Genomic DNA, 25,221 nt, shown 5'->3' with positions numbered 1-25,221 from the left:
TCCCTGTCACCGGGAGTGGGCGGACCATTTCTTTCACTCTTCTCCCACCTGACTCTCGGGGCTTCGTTTAGTAGGGCGCGAAAACTGGCCGAAACGGCTCAGGAAGGTAAGTGTCACAGAAACTTGGGAACAGAACTTGGGGATCGGAAGCGTCCGGACGCTCGGCTTCCTCGGGCCGCTCTAGCCAAAGGAACCATAAAGAGTAAATTAGGGCTTTCTCATTTCCTCCTCTCTGTGGTTCCGCCGGCAGCTTCCGGTTCCGGGGAGGGGCCGAGTTTTCTTCGAAGATTAGGGGCTCTGCGCTTCAGCTAGGATGGTTGTGGTGTCGCTACTGTTGTTGGGGGGTTTGTGGAGTGCTGTGGGAGCGTCCAATCTGGCTGTCGTTACATGCGGCTCGGTGGTGAAGCTACTCAATACGCGCCACAACGTGAGACTGCACTCACACGACGTGCGCTATGGGTCAGGTACTGCCACCCGGGTTAGGTGGGTTGGGAGGGGCTGGTAGGCTCTGGAGGGGGCGGGGCCAAGAGAAAATTTGAGGGGTGTGGTCTGGGAAGGTTAGGGGAATCCGGGGGAGGTTCCTGAGGTCTAGAGGCGGAGAATCGGAGAACTGGGCAAAATATCATCTTCTGTCCGGTGAGCTGTGTATCGGGCGTATTACACGTACACTTTTTTGGACTTACAACATTCCTACGAGGTAGAGACGATTGTTATCCTCATTTTACAGATGAGGAAACAAACTCAGATAAGTCGCATGCTCAGAGCCTTGCAGCTAGTGAATGACAGAGACGGGGTTCGAACCAAATCTGTCCAGTTTCAAAGCCTGCTTTCAGCTACTCCAGGCTGGCACTATTCAGTGCGGGAGAGACAAACATGTAGAAAATTACAGTAAGTGCTGTATCTCTGAAGTCTTGAATTCCAAGACCTCACTCTTTGACTGTATCTTTCTGTTCTAGCTGTTTTGCATCTTACACTTGCTCTTCAACCATTTTCCTTTGGCCTCTTTTTATTCAAACTTTACCCTTCTTGTAAAGAATTTAAAGCACTCATTGGAATTGGAGAGGAAATCGTTAAGAGGGCTTTTTAACATAGGATATTAAAATGCTTGGTTTGGGTTCATTTATAATTTAGTAATTATTTGTGGGTTTATTCATTCAGTATAGCTATAATAAACTGTTATTACATCCCTAATAGTGATCTAGATACAGGAGATAAAATAGTGAGCCAGTCACCAAGTTACAGGAAAACCAGAACTAACAAAAAAAAAAAAAAAGAGAGAGAGAGAGAAGAAAGTTCAGTTAGTGAGATGTGAGATGCATCTAAGATGATTGCTAGATTTCTGTGTTAGATGTCTGATGATGCTATCAGTTAAGAGAGGGTGGGGGCTAGTCTGTGGTTCATGATTCTCAAAATGTATCTGACTAGTTAGACTAGGGAAGGACTGAGTTGTCATTGTTGGGATGTTTTATAATCCTAGCAGCCATTCAGTGAACACTTGCTATGTGTCCAGCTCCCCACTTTTTAATTTAATCTAGATTCCTAGTTTGGCTCTACTAAATCAGAATGTGGGAGAAAGGCCTGATAATAGGAATAGGCATAGGAAAGAGAATATCCTGGGAATTTATGTGAGATTGTGGTCTCTGATGTAACTTGACAGAAAATAAAGTTTCTTGGGAGACCATGTGATAGAGTGGTTAAGAGTGAGTTCTAGGGGCACCTGGGTGGCTCAGAGGGTTAAGCCTCTGCCTTCAGCTCAGGTCATGATCTCAGGGTCCTGGGATCGAGCCCCACATTGGGTTCTCTGCTTGGCAGGGAGCCTGCTTCCCCATCTCTATCTGCCTGCTTCTCTGCCTACTTGTGATCTGTCAAATAAATAAAATCTTTAAAAAAAAAAAAAAGAGTGAGTTCTAGAGTTGGGCCATCTAAGTTCAAACCCCAACACTGTGTCTTGGTGCTGTGTGGCCTGGGGTGTACTATTCAGCCTTTCTGAGACTCCAGTGTATATTGGGGATGATAATAATATTTACCTTAGGGTATATGCATGTATCAAATAAGAATATTCAGGCAAAGGGTTTGGATTGGTATCTGACATTTAGAAAGCGCTCAGTACACATAGCTGGCTAGCAATTATTATTTATATATTTTCTTTTTTCTTTTTAAGTCTGTAGGTGTGTGTTTAGTCTGGTACCTTTTAACCAGAATTTTATCTCTTTAGGCAGTATTAACCAGATTTAGGGGACTTATGATTACTTTTATAACACATTGATTGGTCACTCACAGGGCACTGGGGAGCTGCAGTGATTGCTTAAAGTTCACAGCAAAATCTGGTCTCCTTTTTATTGTGAAATGTGACAAAAGTTTTGATTGTAATACATAGTAAACATTTAAAAATATTAAACACGTTTCAATCATGTGACATATACTAGGGGCTATTCAGGTTATTGTATATAGGTACATCATACTTGTGTTTCAAAAATGAACATAAGTTCATTCACTAAATAGTGCCCTTTGATGCAAATTGTTAGAGTTTTCTGATATTGTACATATAAGTATAATTTATCGAACAATAATACTGTATAAATATATTTAGTATTTCTCATGTATTTTTTAGATGTTATAGACAAAGAAATAACAAGCATAGGGTTTCCTCTCCACTCTTCCAAACCTATTTTTTTTTTTTTTAAAGATTTTATTTATTTATTTATTTATTTGACTGACAGAGATCACAAGGAGGTAGAGAGGCAGGCAGAGAGAGAGGAGGAAGCAGGCTCCCTGCTGAGCAGAGAGCCCCATGCGGGGCTCGATCCCAGGACCCTGAGATCATGACCTGAGCTGAAGGCAGAGGCTTTAACCCACTGAGCCACCCAGGCGCCCCTTCCAAACCTATTTTATAATACAGGGCCCATTATTGGCCTTAGGAAAGAGGGATTAGGTTGAACGCATTTTCTCTCTCTTTTTCTTTTTGGACTACAGGTAGTGGGCAGCAGTCAGTGACAGGTGTAACCTCTGTGGACGACAGCAATAGTTACTGGAGGATACGGGGGAAGACTGCTACAGTGTGTGAGAGGGGAACCCCCATCAAATGTGGCCAACCCATCCGGCTAACACATGTCAACACTGGCCGAAACCTCCATAGTCACCATTTCACCTCACCTCTTTCTGGAAACCAGGTGAGGTGGCATCCTGTGGATCACTGGTGCCCTGTGCATTTATTGCATTGTCTAATATCTTGGTCCTTAGCCCTTTCTTTCCTGGGAGTAGATGTTCTTTTTTGTGCAGGCATGGAGAATTGACTTTGTCTCATAAGTATGAAGGAAATTATTTCTGGTCAAAATAGAGACTTTACATCTAGATGAAATCAAGAAATGAGAAAAGAACAGAATAGGTATATAATGGCATATCATAAGTCATCTTGATAAATTCTGCAGCAAAGAAACCCAGTGTTGACACATGAAAAGAGCTCAACGTCATTAATCATCAGGGAAATGCGAATTAAAACCATAGTAAGGTATCACCTTATACCTGACAGAATGGATATAATCAAAAAACAAGAAATAACAAGTATTAGTGAGGATGTGGAGAAAACGGAACCCTTATACACTGTTGGTGGGAATTTAGATTGGTGTAGCCACTTTAGAAAACAGTATGGAGGTTCCTAAAAAAATTAAAAAATAGAAATGTCATATAATTCAGTAATTCTGTTATTGTATATTTAACTAAAGAAAATGAAAACACTAATTTGGAAAGAAATGTGCACCCCTATGTTTATTGCAGCATTATTTACAAAACCTGAGATATGGAAGCAAACCAAGCATACGTCAGTGGATGCATGGGTGATGAAGATACGGTATATACGTATATACACAGTAGAATATTACTCAGCCATAAAAAAAATGAGATCTTGTCATTTGTAACAATATGGATGGACCTAAAGGGTATTAGGCTAAATAAACTAAATAGGAGAAAGACAAATACCATGTGATTTCTTTTATATGTGGAATCTCAGAAAACAAATGAACAAACAAAAAGCAGAATCAGACCTATAAAGTGGAGAACAAACTGATGGTTGTCAGAGAGGAAGGAGGTGCAGAGATGGGCAGAATGGGTAAAGGGAGTGGAAGATAACAGGCTTCCAGTTACGGAATGACTAAGTCATAGGGATAAAAGGTACAGCATAGAGAATATAATCTGTGATACTGTAAAAGCATTGTATGGTGACCAGTGGTAGTAGCTATACGCTTATGGTGAGTGTAGCATAATGTATAGACTTCTTGAATGACTATGTTGTACACCTGAAACTGATAAAACAATTGTGTGTCAACTATATTCACATAAAAAAAATAACTGTTTCCAAAGTTTGAATAAAAATTATTTTAAATGAGTTCAGCTAACCAATCACATTAGGAAAATGGATTAAGTATTATGCCACTTTTTAATTTTTATTTTTATTTATTTTTTTTAAAAAAGATTTTATGTATTTATCTGACAGAGAGAGATCACAAGTAGGCAGAGAGAGAGGAGGAAGCAGTCTCCCTTCTGAGCAGAGAGCCTGATGTGGGCCTTGATCCCAGAACCCTGAGACCATGACCTGAGCTGTAAGGCAGAGGCTTAACCTACTGAGCCACCCAGGGGCCCTTAATTTTTATTTTTTAACTATAGTAAGCTCTGTGCCCAGTGTGGGGCTTGAACTCACTGCCCCAAGATCAAGAGTTGCATGCCCCACATGAGCCAGCCAGACACCCTGGTATTGTGCCATTTTTTTTAAAGCCTTGAGCTTTTGGGAGATATGAACTCATTTATGAGTTCAAACTATGTGCCACTTTGCACATAGTTTTTCCTGTTAGCATCTTATATTAGTATGGTAAATTTCCTATAGTTTATAAAGCAGTTAAAGATACATTGTTATCAACTAAAGTCCTAGTTTATTTTGATATCCTTAGTTTTTACGTACTATACTTTTTATGTTCCAGTTGCCCATCCAGGATACCCATTACATTTAGTTGTCATGTCTCCTCAGGCTCCTCTGAGGTGTGGCAGTTTTTCAAATTCTTGTTTTTTTGTTCTTTGTTTTTGTTTTCTTCTTCTTCTTTTTTTTTTTTTCCCCAAATTCTTTTTTTTTATTACCTTGACAGTTTTGAGGAATGCTGGTCAAGTATACGATAAGGTGCTCTTCTATTGAGAATTGTCTGGTGTTTTTGTTACGGTTAGATCAGGCTTAGAAAGATTTTTAGGAGGATGGCCACAGGGGTAAAGTGCCATTTTTATCACATCGTGTCACAGGTACACACTATCTACATGATTTATGACTGTTGAAATAGTGTTTGTGATGTTTCTCCTTAAAAGTTATTCTTTTCATCTCTCCACCCCACTCCTTTCTGTATTATACTTTTGGAAGGATGTCACTATGCACAGCCCATACTTAAGGAATGGGGAGTTATGCTCCCCTTCCTTTAGATAAAGTAGATAAAAAAGTTACTTGGAATTCTTCTGCATGGGTATATGTTTCTTCTGTACTTATATATGCAATCATTTGTATCAGTATGGACTCATGAATATTTTATACTTTGAGTTAAAATCACATACCACTGCCTTTATTTTGTTGCTCAGATTGTTTCAACATTGGCCATTGGGAACTTTTTTACTTGTCTCCTATGTCCATTTTTGTGTATGTGTGTGTTTTAACCTTTCCTTTTCTTTTTGGCACTTGAAGATACTCTAGACTCGTCTTGTATATTTCTTTTTTTTTTTTATTGGTAAGATATTTATTTATTTGTCAGGTAGAGAGGACACAAGCAGGGGGAGTGGCAGGCAGAGAGAGAAGGAGGCTCCTGGCTGAGCAAGGAGCAATGTGGGTCTTGATCCCAGGACCCTGGCATCATGACCTGAGCTGAAGGCAGATGCTTAACAACTGAGCCACCCAGGTGCCCCATCTTGTATATTTCTTGCCCCAGTCCTAGAATCAGCTATTTCTCCAAGGAGTTCTGTTTCCTTTTATTGAAGAATGATATTAGAAACCATGATCTTAGCCCTTACGTGAGCTTGTTGCTACTGGGGTATTGTCTCTTTTAGGCCTTCTCACCTGACAGAACAAAGAAACGTGTATATATATGTAGGCCTATCTATAAATATTTTTATGTAAAAATATATCTTGATTATGTTAAATGTGAGTTCCTATTGATGTCTCCAACTATAAATCCATTACCATTTAGACCATACTATTCTCCTCCCTTTACTTATTTGTAAATTTCCACACAGATATCTGGTTCCCACCACTGTCATCCATTTACTTGTTCAGTTCCATATACAAGTATGGTAGAATTGTGGGGTGCCTGGGTGGCTTGGTTGGTTAAATAACTTTGTGGGTGGTTTTTCTTTTTTTAAGATTTTATATATTTATTTATTTGACAGACAGAGATCTTAACCCACTGAGACACCCAGGTACCCCCCCCCCTTTTTTAAGAAATTTATTTGAGAGAGAGACAGCATGCTGTGGGGCAGAGGAAGAGAGAGAAGCAGACTCCCTGCTGAGCGTGGAGTCTGATGCAGGGTTTGATACCAGCATCCCAAGATCAAGACCCAAGCCGATACCAGACGCTTTTTAAAAAATATTTTATTTATTTATTTGACAGAGTGCACAAGTAGGAGGAGCAGCCTGCAGAGGGAGAGGGAGAAGGAGGCTCCCTGCTGAGCAAGGAGCCTGCCATGGGGGTCAGTCACAGGACCCTGGGATCATGGCCTGAGCCAAAGGCAGATGCTTAACTGACTACCCAGGTGCCCACCAAGTCAGACGCTTAACCAATAGCCATTCAGGTGCCCCAGTTGTCTGACTCTTGATCTCAGCTCAGGCCTTGATCTCAGGGTCATGAGTTCAGTCCCCTGTTAGGCTCCATGCTGGGCATAGAGCCTACTTTTTAAAAAAGTCTATAGCAACAAACAAACAGATGATCAACAAAAAGTTGCACTCACAACAATACAAGTAGGGACGCCTGGGTGGCTGTTGTTTAAGCCGCTGCCTTCGGCTCAGGTCATGATCCCGGGGTCCTGGGATCAAGTTCCACATGGGGCTCCTTGCTTGGCCTGCTTCTCTCTCCACCTCCGCCTGCCACTCTGCCTGCTTGTGCGCTCATTCTCTCTCTCTGACAAGTAAATAAAATCTTAAAAAAAAAAAAAATACGGATGCCTGGTGGCTCAGTTGGTTAAGCCGCTGCCATCGACTCAGGTCATGATCCTGGGGTCTTGGGATCGAGTCCCACATCGGGCTCTCTGCTCAGCAGGGAGCCTGCTTCCTCCTCTCTCTGCCTGCCTCTCTGCCTGCTTGTGTGTACTTTCTCTCTCTGACAAATAAATAAAATCTTAAAAAATACAAGTATAGTAGAATTGTTAATTATGTACATTTCCTTTTGCCTTTTGTCTTAGAGACTATTGCCAAATGACTGGTTTAATTATCTGAAATTATATAGCTTAGGATGGATTTATATATTTCTGAAATAATCAGTAACTTTTTTTAAATGACTTTCTACCCTTTAAAAAAAGGGGGGGGGCGCCTGGGTGGCTCAGTGGGTTAGGCCACTGCCTTCGGCTCGGGTCATGATCTCGGGGTCCTGGGATCGAGTCCCGCATCGGGCTCTCTGCTCAGCAGGGAGCCTGCTTCCCTTCCTCTCTCTCTCTCTGCCTGCCTCTCTGCCTACTTGTGATCTCTCTCTGTCAAATAAATAAATAAAATATTAAAAAAAAAAAGATTTATTTATTTATTTATTTGGCAGACAGAGATCACAAGTAGGCAGAGAGGCAGGCAGAGAGAGAGGAAGGGAAGCAGGCTCCCCGCCAAGCAGAGAGCCCAATGCAGTGCTCGATCCTAGGATTCTGGGATCATGACCTGAGCTGAAGGCAGAGGCTTTAACCCACTGAGTCACCCAGGTCCCCTCTACCTTTTTTTTTTTAAGTTTTTTTTCAATTTATTTGTCAGAGTGAGAACACCAGCAGGGTCAGTGGCAGGCAGAGGGAGAAGGAGAAGCAGACTTCCTACTGAGCAAGGAGCCTGACACAGAAATTGATCCCAGGACCCTGGGATCATGACCTGAGCCAAAGGCAGACAGTTAAATCAACGGAGCCATCCTGGTGTCCCATTAATTTTTTATTGCAATAGAAACTCTATGAGTATTTGTTCTTAAGGGGAGTGGGAGTAGAAGAGAAAGGGAGGAACTCTGCTATTTATTTTATTTAGTTCTCACAATTATTTTGTAAGGTGATACTGTCATGAGTTTTTAGAGGAGGAAATGAAGGAGTTGCACAGGAAGGAATGGAATGGAGTGGAGATTCAAGGTCTGCCAGTCTCGAGAGCCCATCCCCCACTTTCTATTTTTGTAGCTTACCATGTCACTTAAAATGTAGTTAAGGGAATGAGGCAGGAATATTTAAAGTCAAATAACAAGAGTAAGGCAAATACAGGATTACTTGCAAAGTAAGTGTTTGGAACGTAATCCTAGGGCAACTGATTTCATGTCCTTTGTGTCTTTTTATCTTTTTTTAAATCTTTTTTCACCATTTATTTTTGAAAGTTTTATTAAAAAACTTTTCCCCGTGGGTTTTTTGTTTTTTTTTAAGATTTATTTAATTAATTCATTTATTTGACAGAGAGAGAGCGGAGAGAGGGAACACAAGCAGGGGGAGCTGGAGAGGGAGAAGCAGATCCCCCACTGAGCAGGGAGCCCAATGCAGGGCTTGATCCCAGGACGCTGGGATCATGACCTGAGCGGAAGGCAGCAGCTTAATGACTGAGACACGCAGGTGCCCCTCCCACAGTTTATTTTTAAATAGCACTGGAAAGCCTTTTATTTTTTACTTTTCAGTAGCCTTATTTTTCTTCGCATTGCTTCTTTTTCCCTTCTAAGCCTATGTGTCAGTTATGCTAATGTTGCTACCATTTGTGTCTTTCAGGAAGTGAGTGCTTTTGGTGAGGAAGGTGAAGGTGATTATCTAGATGACTGGACGGTGCTCTGTAACGGGCCCTACTGGGTGAGGGATGGTGAGGTGCGGTTCAAGCATTCTTCCACTGAAGTTCTGCTGTCTGTCACAGGAGAACAATATGGCCGACCCATTAGTGGGCAAAAGGAGGTACATGGCATGGCCCAGCCAAGCCAGAACAACTACTGGAAAGCCATGGAAGGCATCTTCATGAAACCCAGTGAGTTGTTAAAGGCAGAAGCTCATCATGCAGAGCTATGAGTCTGGAAGCTGTGAGCCAATGTCACCACACAGTGTTCATGACATCTGTTGCTGCTCCACCCGGGGATCCCTGCCCCAGGTTCCCTGGGCAGTGGCCATTTCACCACTGAGATGAAGATGCATGACAGAAAACAGTGGCTGTGTTTGGAAGCTTCAACCCTTCACACTTGAATTTGTTGTTCTCCCAGACTCTGGGTCAGTTCTTTTTGAGTACAGGACTTGCTGGTGAAGGAGCAGATATTTTTATTAATATCGATAAAACAGAAACTGAGGGAGATACCCCTCCTAGTTGGGAAATTTTTACTCATCAGAATCTTGGGATCATGGATTATTGATGTGTGACTTTTCTCCTACTTTCTTTCTCCAAAATGATAAAGAATTTCATTATTAGTCACCAGTGTTGTCCTTTATTAGGTGTGCTGTTTCATAATCTGATTGATCCTTGAGTCTGACACATGTTACTGCTATCACTCTAGAGATGCTGGGAGCCTTTGGTGTGGGCCCTTTTAAGAGCCTTACTTGCATCCAGACTTTTTCTCCATTTTCACTTCTCTCCTAGCACCTCTTTTACTAGATTTTTAATTATGGCTGAAGACCCTCAAGGAATTCAGCTTAAAAAATAGTGAAATGTTTTACTCTGGATGTGTTAACTGCAGTTGAGAAAAAAAACCAAAAAACTAATATTCACTGTCTGCTAAATATTAGATACTGTATGATAGCTCTTACCTCCTTTAATCTTCATACATCTAGTGTAAGTATTACGGTATTACCAATGCAGAACATGAAGGTTGAATAACTGCCTTACTTACTTAAATGCTTAAATTGTCCTTGAGTAAGTAACTTAAAGCTAGTAAATAAGGATAGGAATCCAACTGTGTCTGGCTCACATTCTTTCTCTACAGTATAGTTATGTTCACTCTTGGATAATAATTGCTCTTTTATGGATAAATGTAGGGATAGCTTTTTCTGAAAGAGGGGTTAGAATACTTTTGTCCTATGCTTACCTCATTTCTTCCTTTCTGTCTGCTGGTCAGTTCCAGAAAGTTTGCTCCTAGGTCTTTTGAGCATGGTAGTGGTGAACAGAGGTGTCTTCTCTCTGCTGGAATTTCAGTGACTAGCAGGCCTTTTATTTTTAGAAACAATTGTTCCCCCGTCCTTTCCTTTACGGACTTAAGGTTAAACATTTGGGCATCATGGGTCTATGCCAGGTTTAGCCCATGACATTAAGAGGCTTGGTCTCTTTCACAAGGACTTGTTTCAGTATGTCGAGACCGTGAACTAGTTGAGCTCCATATCCATTCTCTTCCCTCTTCCCACTTCAGTTGCATTGATCATTTGAGATTTCCAGAAGTAGGCAAACGATAAAATCAACATTTCAGGTTATTGTGATACTGGGAGTAGGCTGGAAATAGTCTGGGGAGAAAGTAGAAAGGAAGGGATAGGAATCAGCTGGGTAAAGGGAACATATTGGACAAGATGAAAATGAATAGAGAGGTATGTTGCAAGGTACCCCCAACTTGGCTTGAACAGAGTTTTCACTGAGTTGCTGGGCCTTCCCTGAGGGTTCACAGACAGAACCTACCTTGCTAAGAGGCTGCAGATTATAATGCTTGAGAGATAAGTGTGAATTTGAAACAAATGGTGGAGTCTTTGGGGGGATGTGAAATGACTGACAAGAGGACTAGATAAGGAAACCAGTTGAAGGGTTAAAAACTGTGGGTAACCCAATGTGAAAATTGAAATGGTCCTTTTCTGAAGGAGTGGAAAAGAGTTTCCAAGTAAAATCTTGAAGGACATTTATGGAGATTGGGATGTAAGAGTAAAGGGATATGAAGTAATGTTGAAATCCTCAGAACTTGTTTTAGCTTGTATTGTATTAGCATCACTGTATCAGAGTTTGAAGGGATCTTTGTCCAGTTTCCTCATTTCACAGAGACGGACACAGGCAAAATAAAGTTGATCCTGAATTATCTATTTCTTGCAATTATGTTTGCCTCCAAAATAAACTATTTGTTGAGCAGTAAGAATAATATTCTCTATTTTTGTCATATCCCCTCAGCTCAGTGCCCAAATTGTGCTTTACACAGTAGAGACTGAAAACTTGTCCAGTGAAGGGTCCAGAAAATTGCGTTTCTCACACAGCAGGTCAGTACATACTGACTAGAACAGTATTCAATCAGTAACATGAATGAACAACTCATTCCTCTGTGGCTGGAATGAATTTCGACTGTTGTCTTTTAGTTCTTGGTTTCCTCAGTGATTCTCAGATAAGGCTCTTGAGTAAGATAGGACAGCTACTCCGTGTGACCTAGGGGCCTAACTTCCGCCGTACCCTCAGTTCGGACCCGAAGTGTAAAGCGGACTCTAACCACCCTGGGAAAGTGCTTTGAAAGTGGAAGTCTGCCATGAAAATGAGACAGCCAGGTCTGTTGCCAGCCGGGGACGGGCTCAGACTCGGGACTCCTGCAAGCCTCAGGCTCCCCATTTCCGGGTGCGGAAGGGTGGGTCAGGGGCGGGGCATGAGTGTCAGTCGGCGCGAGGTCCGCCCCCTACCCCTCCGTGCGCCCTGGCTCCTCTGGAGCCACGCCCGAACTTCGCGCAGGCAGCCGGTCGGCCCTGCCGGCTTGCTGGCGCGGGGAGGAGTGGGGCAGGGAGACAGCTGGCTGGCTGGCTGGCGGGCTGTGGGGGGCGGGGTGCACGCGCGCCAACGCTTCCCAGTCCAGCGCTTTTCCTGCGCGTGCGGCTGGTCGGCCCGCGGCGGCGCAGAGCGGAGCCGGCGTGGGGGGGCCCCGGCAGGGCGGGGGCCGGAGCCAGGCCGGGCAGGGGCCGGAATGCCCCTGTTCTTCTCCGCGCTGTTGGCCTTGCTCTTGGTTGCCCTCAGCGCCCTCTTCTTAGGCCGGTGAGAGGATCCCGGCTACAGCGGGTGGAGGCTGGGGAAGGAAGAGAGACTGAGGAGGGGGCACGCGCTGGAAACGCGCGCGGGGCCGGGCGGGGAGGGAAAGCGGGCTGGAGGAGAAGCTGCGCTGGCGGCGGAGGGGGAGGGCCTGAGGGGAGCCGCGGAGGGCGCGCGCGGCGGGCTTGAGCGGGGGCGTGCGGCCCGAGCTGGCACCGAGAAACTGGGAGTAGGGGACACTGAGGGACCGGGCGAGGCCTGAGGGGATGCTGAGGCTGGGAACTGAATAGGGGTGTGTGTGTGTGTGTGTGTGTGTGTGTCGGGGGGGGGAGAGAAGGGGGCCCGGCCTGGTGGCCTCCATTTGCCCCTGAGTGTCCCCGTCACTGAGCGCAGAGGGCACCTGCAGCCTCGCCCTAGGAGACGGAACAGGTCTGGCTGCCCAGGGAAGAGCGGCATTTGAGCCGGCCGGGTGTGACCCCACGGTGCCTTCTCGCTGACACCTGTCTGGGGGGCGGAGACAGAGACCCCGTGGGGGTAGTGTGTGATGACACATCTGACACTGCTGCCTGTATTTCGACTCCCCGTCGGGCTTCTTCCTCCTTCATCTGGGGTTCCTAAGGATTGGAAAGATTGCTTTCTTTGTCCCCAATTTAGGAGGTGGACTGTAGTTTGTCTGATTTCATTTGGGTGGAGGGGACACTCCAGGGCTAGGGTTTTGATCTTTGCGGCCGAGTGTACCTGACAGAATGTTGTTTTGGGAGACCGGAGAGTTGCCCAGAAGATCCAGCTTTAGGACATGACCTTTTTGCAAGGCCTTCTAGGACCAGGAAGGGGTGAGGGAAGCCAAAATTGGAAGATGGTCCTGGGAACTCACAGGGATTTTTCTGCAGGTGGTTTGTGGTCCGGTTGGCCACCAAGTGGTGTCAGCGGAAGCTGCAGGCGGAACTAAAGATTGGCTCCTTTTTTTGGATCCAGAATGTCAGCCTTAAGTTTCAGCAACACCAGCAAACAGTGGTGAGTCTTGGGGAACTCCCTGGGTGTGTGTGGGGTGGATTCAGCTAAATTTTAACTATTTCTTTTTTTTTTTTCTCTAAAATCCTGGGTAGCTTTCCTAGTTAGCCCAGCCTTGTCACTTCTTTGCCAAGATGATTTTAGAGTTTGGAAGCACTGGGATTGATGCAAGTTGTTGAGTTAAAAATGCTTATAAGGCACAGAGTGTTCAGGGTACAATAAGAAAGATACAGAACTGAGCACAGAGAAAAGATAACAGGAAATAAGCACTTACTGTTCTAATTTAAGAGGAGAAATAGTAACATGTCCATAAAAGAGAAATACTGAGCAAGTTCAACCAGTGTCATTGTGAGGAGCAGGATATAGTGCTGAGGAGAGAAGTTGGTGGAAATGGAGTGGAGAATATTTAGTGGAAGGGCTATAGGACTTCCTCCTCTTCTTAGAAAATTTCCTGGCTGTCAAGCTGCTCATGGCTTAACTAGCAGCTAGTGTACAAAGCTATTTTCCACACTGTTTTAGGAAATTGATAGCCTGTGGATTTCCAGCAAACTCCTTAGCCATGATCTGCCGTGAGTACCCTATATCCTCTCTCTTCCCTTGGGGAATATTTTGGGATTGGAGTTTGCAGACTGACATTCTGCAGGGGCCTCACAGCCCAAGGAGGGGGCTGGGGTTTTGCTGATGTCTCCTGGTTAGCCTGGAGGCTATTATTTTGTGAGACAGATATTGATAACTGCTATGAGGCTATTCTCCATGATTTGAGCTGCATTTTTAGGGAGGATTGGAGAGTGAATATTGGGGAGGGGAGAAGACTGCCATAAAGGGCTGGACCTGATGGCAGTGGGATCTCTCTTCTGGGCAGACGCTATGTGGCATTGTGCTTTGGAGAAGTGCGTATCAGAACGGACCTACAGAAGGTTTCTGGCCTGTTTGCCCCATTTTCCCAGAGCACTGGGGTGCATCAAAAGGAACTGTCCTTCAGTCCATCCTTACTGAAGATCTTCTGTCAGGTGAGATTCTTTTCCCAGTTTCTTGGACTGTAGTAGGGATAGCTGGCTGTAGAGTGATGGGTGAATTTTTCTGCTGTTTTGGGAATATAATACCAAGAGCTGTCTCTTATTCTTTCTCTACTGGAAAGGAAAGGCAGTGCCTTGGTACTAATGATTATTCTTTGCTGCTTCTTTCTAGCTCTTCTCCATTCATGTAGAGTCTATAAACATCATGGTTCTCAAGGTGGCTACTTCTGAGTCTTTGTGGCACATTCAGATCAGAGGAAGCAGCTTTCTTTTGGATAGTGATGGGAAAAGGTAACCACTGGGTGAAAGAAGATCTGGTAGTCCCATTCTTGCCTTACAGTGTCCGCATGGCTGGATGTCTGGGTTTTATAAAGGTGTCAAGTTCTCATTCTATAACAATTTGAGGAGAGGTTAAGGTTAGGCACTTTTCTTTGCCTTGTTCCGTTTAGCCAGTAAAGCTTGACTGAAGTTAAGTGGTGAGAAAGGGGCCGAGTGCTCTTAATTTTTTTCCTTTCCCAGGCTGAAATGTGAGGTGAGCCTAAATCAGATCAACAGCAAAGTTCTTAAGAGTGGCCAGTTGGTGAGTATGCCATGGTCATTTAGATGCCTTGTTTCCTTCTGGGCGTGGGATATGAAGGAGCTTACATTCTAGGTTCTGTGTTCTTATGGGGAGTTCTCTCAAGGTGGTGTTCTAGACCACTGCATTTTGACCCAAAACTCCCTGATTCCCTACATCTTAACACCTTAGCAGCTTATCCTCCCTACAGGAGGACACCTGCCTAGCGGAGCTCTCACTGGCCCTAAAGCTGTGTCTAGAGGTGGGCATCAGCAGTCGGCAACTGAAGGCGATCACTGTGGATATGTGGACACTCCATGCTGAACTGCATGAGGGCCTTTTTCATAGTCAGCTGCTACGCCAGGGCCCAAGCCTGGCACCCACATCTGTTCCTTGTTCAGGTAAAGCCCTGGTCAGTTAGCTTCTTGGGTGTGCTGTTCTCTTATTATTCTGGAATTATGTAAAAACAGTGGTCTCACTACTCATTAGGTGTGCTTTGTTATTCAGCATGACTTTTGACACTGAGGATAGCTAAAGGAGATAGGGCATTTACTTCTGGGTGAAAGAACTAACATTTAGTGGGTAATTATTAAAAATTAGACTTGTAGTATGAGTTTTTTGTATTGTCTCTCTAAATTCTCAGCATTTCACAAATGAGGAAACTGAAGCAAGAAGACTAGATAGGTGACTTGACTGAGGTCATAGAGCTAGTCAGTAGTAAAAATGCAGTATAAGTTATTTTGTCCCAAAGTCCATATTCTTTTTTTTTTTTATTGAGGGTTGTTTTATTACCTTTTTTTGTTATTCATTTATTTATTTTTTTCAGCGTAACAGTATTCATTGTTTTTTGCACCACACCCAGTGCTCCATGCAATCCGTGCCCTCTATAATACCCACCACCTGGTACCCCGACCTCCCACCTCCTGGCCCCTTCAAAACCCTCAGATTGTTTTTCAGAGTCCATAGTCTCTCTTTCTCTCTCTCTTTTTTTTTTTTTAAGATTTTATTTATTTATTTGACAGACAGAGATCACAAGCAGGCAGAGAGGCAGGCAGAGAGAGAGAGGAAGCAGGCTCCCCGCAGAGCAGAGAGCCTGATGCAGGGCTTGATCCCAGGACCCTGGGATCATGACCTGAGCCGAAGGCAGAGGCTTTAACCCACTGAGCTACCCAGGTGCCCCAGGATTGATGGCTCTTGTGTTATTCATTCATGTTTTCAGAAGTGACAGAGAACTTGACTGAGCCAGGTCTGCCTGGCCTGTACCTCCTCCAGCAGCTGCCAGATCAGGTCAAGGTGAAAATGGAGATCACAAGTGTGGTGCTGTCCATGAATAGTCAAAAGAGGTGAGATCTCTGCTGACACAGAGTGTGGAGAGAGATGGTTCGAGCTCTATGCTGGGGTCTCAGTAACCTGCCTAGTAGCTCCACTGCACTGAGCTTGTCTGTGGGGGGAAAGGGAGTAAGAATGACATTCCACGTATTTTTGAGTCAAAGTCTGGCTCTGCTCTAGGCACCTGAATTGGACGCTGAAGCTGCTGCATTTCCTGTACCACCGTGATGAGGATCAGCTGCCTCTTCGAAGCTTCACAGCAAACTCTGATATGGCACAGATGAGCACTGAACTCATACTGAAAGGTTCCTGGTGGGGGGGCCGTCGATACCCAAAGGACTAGACCCTCTCTTTCCCCCATGCCCCAGTTGGCCTTCTTAATTTAATATCAATGTAGCTGGGGATGGGGAGGAGGGAATATACTGAGAGAAAATAACCCCAACTCACGAGTTTTGGTGATAGTCTATTCATCTGCTTGTCTGTCTCTGTTTCCTAGTTTTACCTTTTGTTTTCCCAGTATTCTCTGATCGCTCTTTGCCCTCACAGATGGTTTGTTGCTGTCCCAGAGTCGCCAGCGCATCGTCTGTCTCAGCTCCCTCAAGGCTAATGTGCAGGTGTGATGACTGTGGGACCAAGAATCCTTCCTTTCTGTGTTCTCTCCCTGTATCATTACCTTGTGAGCTACTGAGATAAAACCCAAGCCAATAGTTCTGGTGTTATTTCCAGGTGACCACAATTGACCTCTCAGCCTCCCTGGTTTTGAATACTTGTATTATTCATTACCGGCACCAGGAATTCTCTCACTGGCTGCACATGCTGGCCCTGGAGACCCAAGAGTCTAGTTCATCTGTTTTTAAGCAAAGAAAGAAAAGGTAGGTGTAATCTTTTTTTAGCCACCATCTTATCAGGTGGATTTTCAGATTCTTTTGATCTAAAGTGGTATATTGTGTTAAATATGTATTTTGATGAGTTCAATACCATTTCTATTTTATTTATTTTTATTTTTTGAGAGAGAGAGAGCAAGCATGGGAGCTGTGGGGGGAGGGGCAGAAGAAGAGGTAGGGGCTTGATTCCACCACCCTGAAACCAAGACCTGGGCTGAAATCAAGAGTTGGATGCCTAACTTACTGAGCCACCCAGGTGCCCCAATAGCACTTCTCTTTTATATATCTTCCCCATTAAACTAGATTCTTTGACAGTAGGATGAGGTCCTTTTTGTTTTTATTTCTTCAGTGCCCAGCACAGTGCCGTGTTATATAAAATAAATAACTGTACTGAATTTAAATGATCCACAGTCTTGTCTGCTTTAGATTATAAGATGGTACATCCTGTCAGCAGTGTCATCTCTCTCTGCATTGTGTTGCATAGAGAACTTAAGGTTAATGGCCTGGAAGCAGGGGCCACCTGGGTGGCTCAGTTGGTTAAGTGTCTGCCTTTTGCTCATAATCTGCTCATAATCTCAGAGTCCTTCGATCAAGTTCCACATCGGGCTCCCTGCTCAGTGGGGAACTTGCTTCTCCCTCTGCCTGCTGCTCTGCCTGCTTGTGCACGCGCCATCTCTCTCTCCTTTTCCGACAAATAAATAAAATCTTTAAAAATAAGATGACTTGGGGTACCTGGGTGGCTCAGTGGGTTAAGCCGCTGCCTTCGGCTCAGGTCATGATCTCAGGGTCCTGGGATCGAGTCCCGCATCGGGCTCTCTGCTCAGCGGGGAGCCTGCTTCCTCCTCTCTCTCTGCCTTCCTCTCTGCCTACTTGTGATCTCTCTCTGTCGAATAAATAAATAAAAAAAATCTTTAAAAAAAAAAAAAAAAATAAGATGACTTGGGGTACCTGGGTGGCTCAGTGGTTTAAGCCTCTGCCTTTGGCTCAGGTCATGATCTCAGGGTCCTGGATTGAGCCCCACATCAGGCTTTCTGCTCAGCAGGGAGCCTGCTTCCTCCCCCCAACCCCCGACTGCCTCTCTGACTACTTGTGGTCTCTGTCAAATAAATAAACAAAATCTTAAAAAAAAAAAAAAAGATAGGGGCACCTGGGTGGCTCAGTGGGTTAAGCCTCTGCCTTCGGCTCGGATCATAATCTCAGGGTCCTGGGATTGAGCCCCACATCGGGCTCTTTGCTTAGCAGGGAGCCTGCTTCTCTCTCTCTCTCTCTGCCTGCCTCTCTGCCTACTTGTGATCTTTCTCTGTCAAATAAATAAAATCTTTAAAAAATAAAAATAAAGTAAATTTAATTTAAAAAATAATAAAATAAATAAATAATAAATTAAAATAAATTAATAAATAAAATATAAAAATAAATTTAAAAAAAGATGGCTTGGAAGCAGTGCTCCTTGGTTGTATTAGGTTGAATCACGTGATATACTGATGTTTATATTTACAGTTCTATTTGATCTCTGAAATGGCAGTCTTATATAGTTCAACCTAATAATCTTTCTTGCATCCCCACAGTTTACCATTAGGAATAACAAATTTAGGAGTTTGGTCTTTTATTTTCTAGTTGCATTCCATCCTGAGAATCACAACAAAACTCACCCTGACTTTTGAGAGTTTCAGTTATCTGTTCCATAATAGGAAGCTCCAGTTCTTTCTTTATCAAACAATCTTGTCTTGTCTCTATGCAGAACCTTCCCCCAAATCCTGGCTCCCATCATCTTTAGCACCTCCATCTCCAATGTCAACGTTTCCGTTCAGCTTGGTGATACACCACCCTTTGCCTTGGGATTTAATTCCATCTCTCTAGGTAAGACTCTGGGATAGAAAAGGAATAAGAATCGGTCCATGCTTGAAGCTAGGCCTAATTGATGGCTACAGTGGCTCCATAGAACTCTCTCCTACCTTCTTTGTTCAGATTACCAGCACCTGAGGCCACAGAGTATCCATCAGCGGGGTGTGTTAACTGTGGACCATCTCTGCTGGCGGGTGGGCAGTGACTCCCACATTCAGCGGGCACCCCACCCACCCAATATGCATGTTTGGGGTGAGGCACTTGTCCTGGACTCCTTCACACTACAGGTAGGTGGGGTACTTTGGTGAACAGCGGCCCATACAGTTTCCTTTCCCTGCCATGCTTTAGAGCACGGAGCACCTTTTTGGCAGAAGAAGAGTCATCAGGGTGTTATAGAACTGTGTGTTCTGCATGCTCCTAATGGGGCTCGCTCTCTCTTCTTTTCTAGGGTAGCTATAACCAGCCTTTGGGCCTGTCTAGCACCCAGTCAGATACCCTGTTTCTTGATTGTACCATCCGTGGACTGCAGGTAGAAGCATCAGATACCTGTTCCCAGTGTCTCTCTCGCATTTTATCCTTGATGGACACACAATCTGGGAAGTCAGCTGCCTCTAGAGAATCTTCATTTGGGGAATCTGTGTCATTACTGTGGAAGGTGGACTTGAAGGTGGAGGACATGAACTTGTTCACCCTTTCTGCCCTGGTTGGTAAGTGGGACAGGGAGTCTATAGTTAACTGGGTAGTTTGTAACCTAAGCAGATTATACCGGTTCAGTCTGCTCCTTCTCATTTAAAGAAGGTGATTATTTGGACTTTTTCTAAATTAAAGGCATGAGATGCTGGAAGGTCTTACGTAACTTGGGTTTCTTGTTACTTCTTACAAGCTGATAGAAGGTATTAAGTATTAAGACAGATTTATTTTTTAAGAAAAGCTTTGATAGTTGATCAAGAAATTGAGACTTGTGTAGTTTTTTATTTCCTTATGTGTTTGGTTCTAGAGAGTAATATATCTCTGGGCACTTTGTAGGAGTTAGGGAGCTTCTTTGGCTTTGCTACCAGATTTAGGTAGAGCAAGATAGGAGAGGAAAAATTGCCCTAAAATATGAGGAATGAACTTAGGGAGGTATAGGGAATAAAGAAAACTAGAATGAAGAGAATGAGTAAGAAAGAAGAGTGAAGGCTGAAGTTGCCATTCGAGAGCTGAGAACCAATGCTAACGTGGTTTCTGGATATTAGGTGCTTCAGAGATCCGACTAGACACGCTGACCGTCCTGGGAAGCGCTGAAACCTCCACTGTGGGTGTCCAGGGACTTGTGCTGGCCCTGGTGAAGTCAGTCACAGAGAAGATGCAGCCCTGCTGCAAGGCTCCTGACATCCCCACTCCTGTGCTCAGCCTCTCCATGCTCTCCATCACCTATCACAGCAGCATCCGCTCTCTGGAGGTAATGCTTCTCTGGGGAGGTGGAGTCAGGTTGGTTTTTCTCTAGGCTGAAGAGCATTTTCCAGTCTTTTTTCTTTTTTTTTTAAAAAATATTTTATTTATTTATTTGACAGAGATCACAAATAGGCAGAGAGGCGGGCAGAGAGAAGAGGGTGAAGCAGGTTCCCCTCTGAACAGAGAGCCTGATGTGGGTCTCAATCCCAGGACCCTGAGACCATGACCTGAGCCGAAGGCAGAGGCTTAACCCACTGTGCCACGCAGGCGCCCCTCCCAGTGTTTTGAGTCTGTTGTGAAATTCATCTGTGTGAAATATGACATCTTGCATTATCCTTTTTGTCCTGGCTTGTTCTGTACATTTTTAACTCTTTATTATGGAACATAAAATACACACAGAACTAGAGAGAATATATGAACTTGTATGTATCCATACCTAGCTTCAGTAATTACCACTTAGGACCAACTTGTTTCAGTTCTGTACCCACCAGTCACCCTGCCGCCCGCTCCTGGATTATTTTGAAGCTTCAAAATAATATACCAGGACATATAATTAATATAATATATAATATAATATAATATACCAGGACATATAATTTCAACTGTAAATATTTCAGTGCATATCTCTGAAAAATAAGAGGCTTTTTTTGTTTTGTTTTTGGTTTTTTTTGTTTTGTTTTTTTAAAGATCATGATGTGGTGTTATTTCACTGAAGCTCTCAGCTTATTAAAAGGCTGGAAAGGAGGGGCACCTGGCTGGCTCAGTGGGTGGAGCGTATGACTCTTGATGTTGGGGTTGTAAGTTCGAACCCCATGTTGGGTTTAGAGATTACCTAAAAATAGAGTTTTTTAAAAAATAAAAGGTCGAAAGGGATCGGAAGATGGAGGCAGTGGCAAGTTCTAAGAGGCTTTCCAAGATCTTTCTCCTCAGGGTATCAGGTGAATATGGAACCCTCTTAGGAAGGGAGTTGGGGGTATCTTTCCAACTGTCAGACTTCAGCTTCCTTTGGAAGAAGTTGCCTTTTCAAGGCTGGAATTCAAAGGCATTTTTCTGTTCTGGAATTTAAATTTTCTCTGCTTAACTATTCAGAATGGACTTTGTCGGGGCACCTGGGTGGTTCAGTGGATTGGGCCGCTGCCTTCGGCTCGGGTCGTGATCTCAGTGTCCTGGGATCGAGCCCCGCATCGGGCTCTTTGCTCAGTGGGGAGCCTGCTTCTCTCTCTCTCTCTCTGCCTACTTGTGATATCTCTGTCAAATAAATAAAAATCTTTAAAACAAACAAACAAACAAAAAAAACCCCAAAAAACCAGAATGGACTTTGTTTTTCAAACTTACAAGGACTCCTTTCTTTGAAGCATACTTTCACATATAAGTCATTTGCTATATTGACTTGTGTGGTCAGTCTTTTTTATATTTTTTAAGAATTAAATTAAGTGGCACCTGGATGGCTCTGTTGGTTGAGTGTCTGATTCTTGGATTCCGCTCAGGTTGTGATCTCGTGGTTGTGAGGTCGAGCCCCATGTCAGGCTCTGTGCTCAGTGTGAAATCTTCAGATACTTTCTCCCTCTCCCTCTGCCCCTCCCCATTCGCACACACACCCTCTCCCCCTAAAATGAATAAATAAAATCTTTTTTTTTTAATTTTATTTATTTATTTGACAGAGATTACAAGTGGGCAGAGAGGCAGGCAGAGAGAGAGAGGGGGAAGCAGGCTCCCTGCTGAGCAGAGAGTCCAATGCAGGGCTGGATCCCAGGACCCTGGGACCGTGACCTGAGCTGAAGGCAGAGGCTTAACCCACTGAGCCACCAGGCACCCCAATAAATAAAATCTTTTTTTTTTTTTAAGATTTTATTTATTTAATTTGACAGAGATCACAAGTAGGCAGACAGGCAGGCAGATAGAGAGAGAGGAAGAAAGCAGGCTCCCCCTGAGCAGAGAGCCCGACGCGGGACTCGATTCCAGGACCCCGAGATCATGACCCGAGCTGAAGGCAGTGAGTGGCCCAACCCACCGAGCCACCCAGGTGACCCAAATCTTTAAAAAAAATTTTTTTTAAAGATTTTGTTTGTTTATTTGACAGGCGGAGATCACAAGTAGGCAGAGAGGCAGGCAGAAAGAGAGGGGGAAGCAGGCTCCCTGCTGCACAGAGAGCCCGATGTGGGGCTCGATCCCAGGACCCTGGCATCATGACCTGAGCCAAAGGCAGAGGCTTTAACCCACTGAGCCATCCCGGTGCCCCAATAAATAAAATCTTTAAAAAAAAAAAAATTAAGTCAAGATGCAATCATTGCATGAAACAGTTCCCCCCCCCCTTTTTTTTTTCAAAGATTTTATTTACTTACTTAAGGTAAAGAGTGGGACAGAGAGCACGAGCGGGGTGAGGGGCAGAGGGAGAAGTAGACTCCCTGCTGGGCAGGGAGCTCAGTGCGGGATTCAATCCCAGGACTCTGGGATCATGACCCGAGCCAAAGCAGATGCTTAACTGACTGAGGTACCCAGGTGCCCTGCATGAAACTTTCAAAGTGTATGGACATTGGGGAGGGTATGTGCTATGGTGAGTGCTGTGAAGTGTGTAAACCTGGCGATTCACAGACCTATACCCCTGGGGCTACAGGTCTGATAATACATTATTATTAGACTAATCATACATTATATGTTTATTAAAAATTTAAACATTAGAAAAAACTTTCAAAGTGATTATTAAAATGGTTATTACTGGGGTGCCTGGGTGGCTCAGTGGGTTGGGCCTCTGCCTTGGGCTCGGGTCATGATCTCAGGGTCCTGGGATCGAGCCCTGCATCAGGGTCTCTGCTTGGCAGGGAACCTGCCTCCCCCTCTCTCTCTGCCTACTTGTGATCTCTGTCAAATAAATAAATAAAATCTTTAAAAATATGGTTATTATATAGAGTATGGCTATTATAGAAAGATAACTTACAGAAACAAAAAGTGAAATGACTTATTAAGTATGTGCTGTATATACTGCATATTCTGTGGTAGTTACTGAAGAATCAACAGTCTAGAATCCAGTTGGGAACTCAAGAGTGTGTAAGTAAGAACTGTTAGCTCCATATATTCATGCTAAGGAAAACAAGGCAAGGGTGTAATTGATGCAGATGCTCAAGAAATGGTCCTGAGTGGAGATGGTTCTGGACCCATGTGTGCATGTATAATAATAATCTCAGCCATCTCTTATATTTTGGGATCTTGTAATTGACAGATCCTTTTCTCTTGCTCCCTGAAGGTTCAGTGTGGTACAGGGCTCACCTTACTTTGGAGCCCTCCAGATCACATGTACCTATACCAGCATGTCCTGGCTACCCTGCATTGCCGAGACCTGCTGAGAGCCACTCTGTTTCCTGAGTCTGTGCCACTCCTTACACTAGAGATCCCAGAGACTGCATCTGAACCAGAAGGCCTTCTCCCTGAGCCGTCTCCCCCAAAGCGGCTACTAAACCTGACACTAGAGGTGAGCACAGCTAAGCTGACAGCTTTTGTAGCTGAGGACAAGTTCATTACCCTGGCTGCGGAGAGTGTGTCGCTGAGCCGGCATGGGGGTTCTCTGCAGGCTTACTGCCCAGAGCTGGCTGCCGGCTTTGATGGCAATAGCATCTTCAACTTCAAGGAGGTGGAGGTACAGCTGCTGCCTGAACTGGAAGAGATGATCCTCCACCGGAATCCTTTCCCCGTGCTGCAGACCCTCCGGAACCGTGTGTGGCTTCTCTCCCTGGGCTCAGTCTCAGTGGAGTTTCCTTATCAGTATGATTTCTCTCGAACTCTGGATGAGGCTGTGGGTGTACAGAAATGGCTGAAGGGGCTGCATGGAGGAACTCATGCTCCGGCTTCTCCAAGCCCTGCCCCACTCCCACCTGATCTACTCTTGAAGGTTCATCACTTCTCATGGGTTTTCCTGGATGACGTTTTTGAGGTGAAACTTCGTGATAACTATGAACTAATGAAGGATGAAAGTAAGGAGAGTGCCAAAAGGCTGCAGTTGCTGGATGCCAAGGTGGCTGCCCTTCGGAAGCAACATGGGGAGTTACTGCCAGCCCGTAAAATTGAGGAGCTCTACGCCTCTTTGGAACATAAAAACATTGAAATCTACATTCAGCGCTCTCGTCGTCTCTATGGCAACACACCTATGCGCCGGGCTCTGCTCACTTGGAGCCTGTCAGGTCTAGAGCTGGTAGCTCTGGCAGATGCCTCCTTCCATGGGCCTGAGCGTGTGATAGAGCAAGTTCAAGAGCTTGATCCAGGCAGCCCTTTCCCTGCTGAGGGGATAGATCTTGTCATTCAGTGGTGTCGTATGCTCAAGTGCAGTGTTAAGACATTCTTGGGTAAGTAACACTTCTTCATTTGTAAATAGAGTGTAGTGTTCGCCCTCAGAGCTCCAGAAAGCTCTCTGAGTGACTGAAGAGGGACTCAGTTATATTGGGAACTGTGGTGGTTTTTGGATGGGTGGAGTGGGATGGGTGGGCTCCTCTTCATTTCTTGGTTCCTGAATTTCACCCTGAAACTGCTTGGCTAACACGAAGGACAACTAACACAGTCATCTTCAGGGTTAGTGTTCCTCTTGGATCTCGGTGTTATTCTACTCACCATCTGCTCGTGTCTGCACGCTGTTTTCCAGCTTTCCTGCCAACTGCCAGCTCTTGTTCTCTCAGTTGACCTTGTTAAATAGATGGGTAAAAGTAGTGGCAGGGGAGAAAATGCTCAAGAATGTTGAGACAGTCCTCTGAATAGCCAGCGTATATCCTCCCTGTAATAACAGTTCGGATAAGAGATTATCCCCGGTACCTGTTTGAGATACGTGACTGGCGGCTGATGGGTCGACTTGTGGGCACCGAGCAGAGTGGTCAGCCTTGCTCCCGGCGGCGTCAAATCTTGCACTTGGGGCTTCCATGGGGTAATGTGGCAGTAGAGAGGAACATGCCCCCACTCAAGTTCTACCACGACTTCCACTGTGAGTAGAGGAGGGCAGTTGGTGTGGCTGAGGGATGTTGTGATGGCCGGGATGGGAGATGAGTTGAGGTC

The 25,221-nt window shown here is 44.6% G+C and overlaps 2 protein-coding genes across 13 annotated transcripts in view; both read left to right on the top strand.

The window, feature by feature from the left end:
• Positions 1-2: 2 nt before the first annotated feature.
• SDF2 (stromal cell derived factor 2) lies at positions 3-11,197 on the top strand. Of its 4 annotated transcripts, none has more exons than XM_004746982.3 (4): positions 3-106; positions 728-888; positions 2,974-3,170; positions 8,938-11,197. In XM_004746982.3, the coding sequence occupies exons 2-4, from the start codon at positions 780-782 to the stop codon at positions 9,223-9,225; spliced, it is 594 nt and encodes a 197-aa protein (XP_004747039.1). In that variant the 5' UTR covers positions 3-106; positions 728-779; the 3' UTR covers positions 9,226-11,197. The 4 variants fall into 4 exon arrangements, with proteins under 4 accessions (XP_004747039.1, XP_004747041.1, XP_004747038.1 ...); XM_004746984.3 differs by lacking the exons at positions 3-106; positions 728-888 and adding an exon at positions 233-464 and having other exon boundaries at positions 8,938-8,968; positions 9,077-11,197; XM_004746983.3 differs by lacking the exon at positions 3-106 and adding an exon at positions 325-464.
• Positions 11,198-11,861: 664 nt separating this feature from the next.
• The window catches only part of KIAA0100 (KIAA0100 ortholog), a 37,650-nt gene continuing 24,290 nt past the window's right edge, over positions 11,862-25,221 (top strand). For 2 of the 9 annotated variants that reach the window (XM_045070122.1, XM_045070121.1), the window contains exons 1-17: positions 11,862-12,124; positions 13,009-13,132; positions 13,649-13,698; positions 13,992-14,139; positions 14,318-14,436; positions 14,665-14,725; positions 14,913-15,102; positions 15,921-16,044; positions 16,211-16,335; positions 16,577-16,644; positions 16,757-16,902; positions 18,653-18,771; positions 18,880-19,043; positions 19,205-19,463; positions 19,992-20,197; positions 23,432-24,524; positions 24,959-25,150. In XM_045070122.1, coding sequence (XP_044926057.1) covers positions 12,057-12,124; positions 13,009-13,132; positions 13,649-13,698; positions 13,992-14,139; positions 14,318-14,436; positions 14,665-14,725; positions 14,913-15,102; positions 15,921-16,044; positions 16,211-16,335; positions 16,577-16,644; positions 16,757-16,902; positions 18,653-18,771; positions 18,880-19,043; positions 19,205-19,463; positions 19,992-20,197; positions 23,432-24,524; positions 24,959-25,150 — 3,256 coding nt within the window. In that variant the 5' untranslated portion in view covers positions 11,862-12,056. The remainder of the gene's footprint in view (positions 12,125-13,008; positions 13,133-13,648; positions 13,699-13,991; positions 14,140-14,317; positions 14,437-14,664; positions 14,726-14,912; positions 15,103-15,920; positions 16,045-16,210; positions 16,336-16,576; positions 16,645-16,756; positions 16,903-18,652; positions 18,772-18,879; positions 19,044-19,204; positions 19,464-19,991; positions 20,198-23,431; positions 24,525-24,958; positions 25,151-25,221) is intronic. The other 7 variants (XM_045070124.1, XM_045070123.1, XM_045070125.1 and 4 more) reach the window with 6 other exon arrangements.

The sequence above is a fragment of the Mustela putorius genome, unplaced genomic scaffold, assembly GCF_011764305.1.
Source record: "Mustela putorius furo isolate JIRA1106 unplaced genomic scaffold, ASM1176430v1.1 tig00003962_pilon_pilon_pilon, whole genome shotgun sequence".
NCBI classification, from domain to species: domain Eukaryota; kingdom Metazoa; phylum Chordata; class Mammalia; order Carnivora; family Mustelidae; genus Mustela; species Mustela putorius.
This window is presented reverse-complemented; position numbering and strand designations above follow the sequence as displayed.

Bases quoted from the DNA above. Each gene is read 5' to 3' on its own strand.
- SDF2 (XM_004746981.3), top strand. From the start codon at position 314: ATGGTTGTGGTGTCGCTACTGTTGTTGGGGGGTTTGTGGAGTGCTGTG. The intron at 465-2,973 runs GTACTGCCACCC...TTTGGACTACAG, and splicing joins CGACGTGCGCTATGGGTCAG to GTAGTGGGCAGCAGTCAGTG. The intron at 3,171-8,937 runs GTGAGGTGGCAT...TGTGTCTTTCAG, and splicing joins CACCTCTTTCTGGAAACCAG to GAAGTGAGTGCTTTTGGTGA.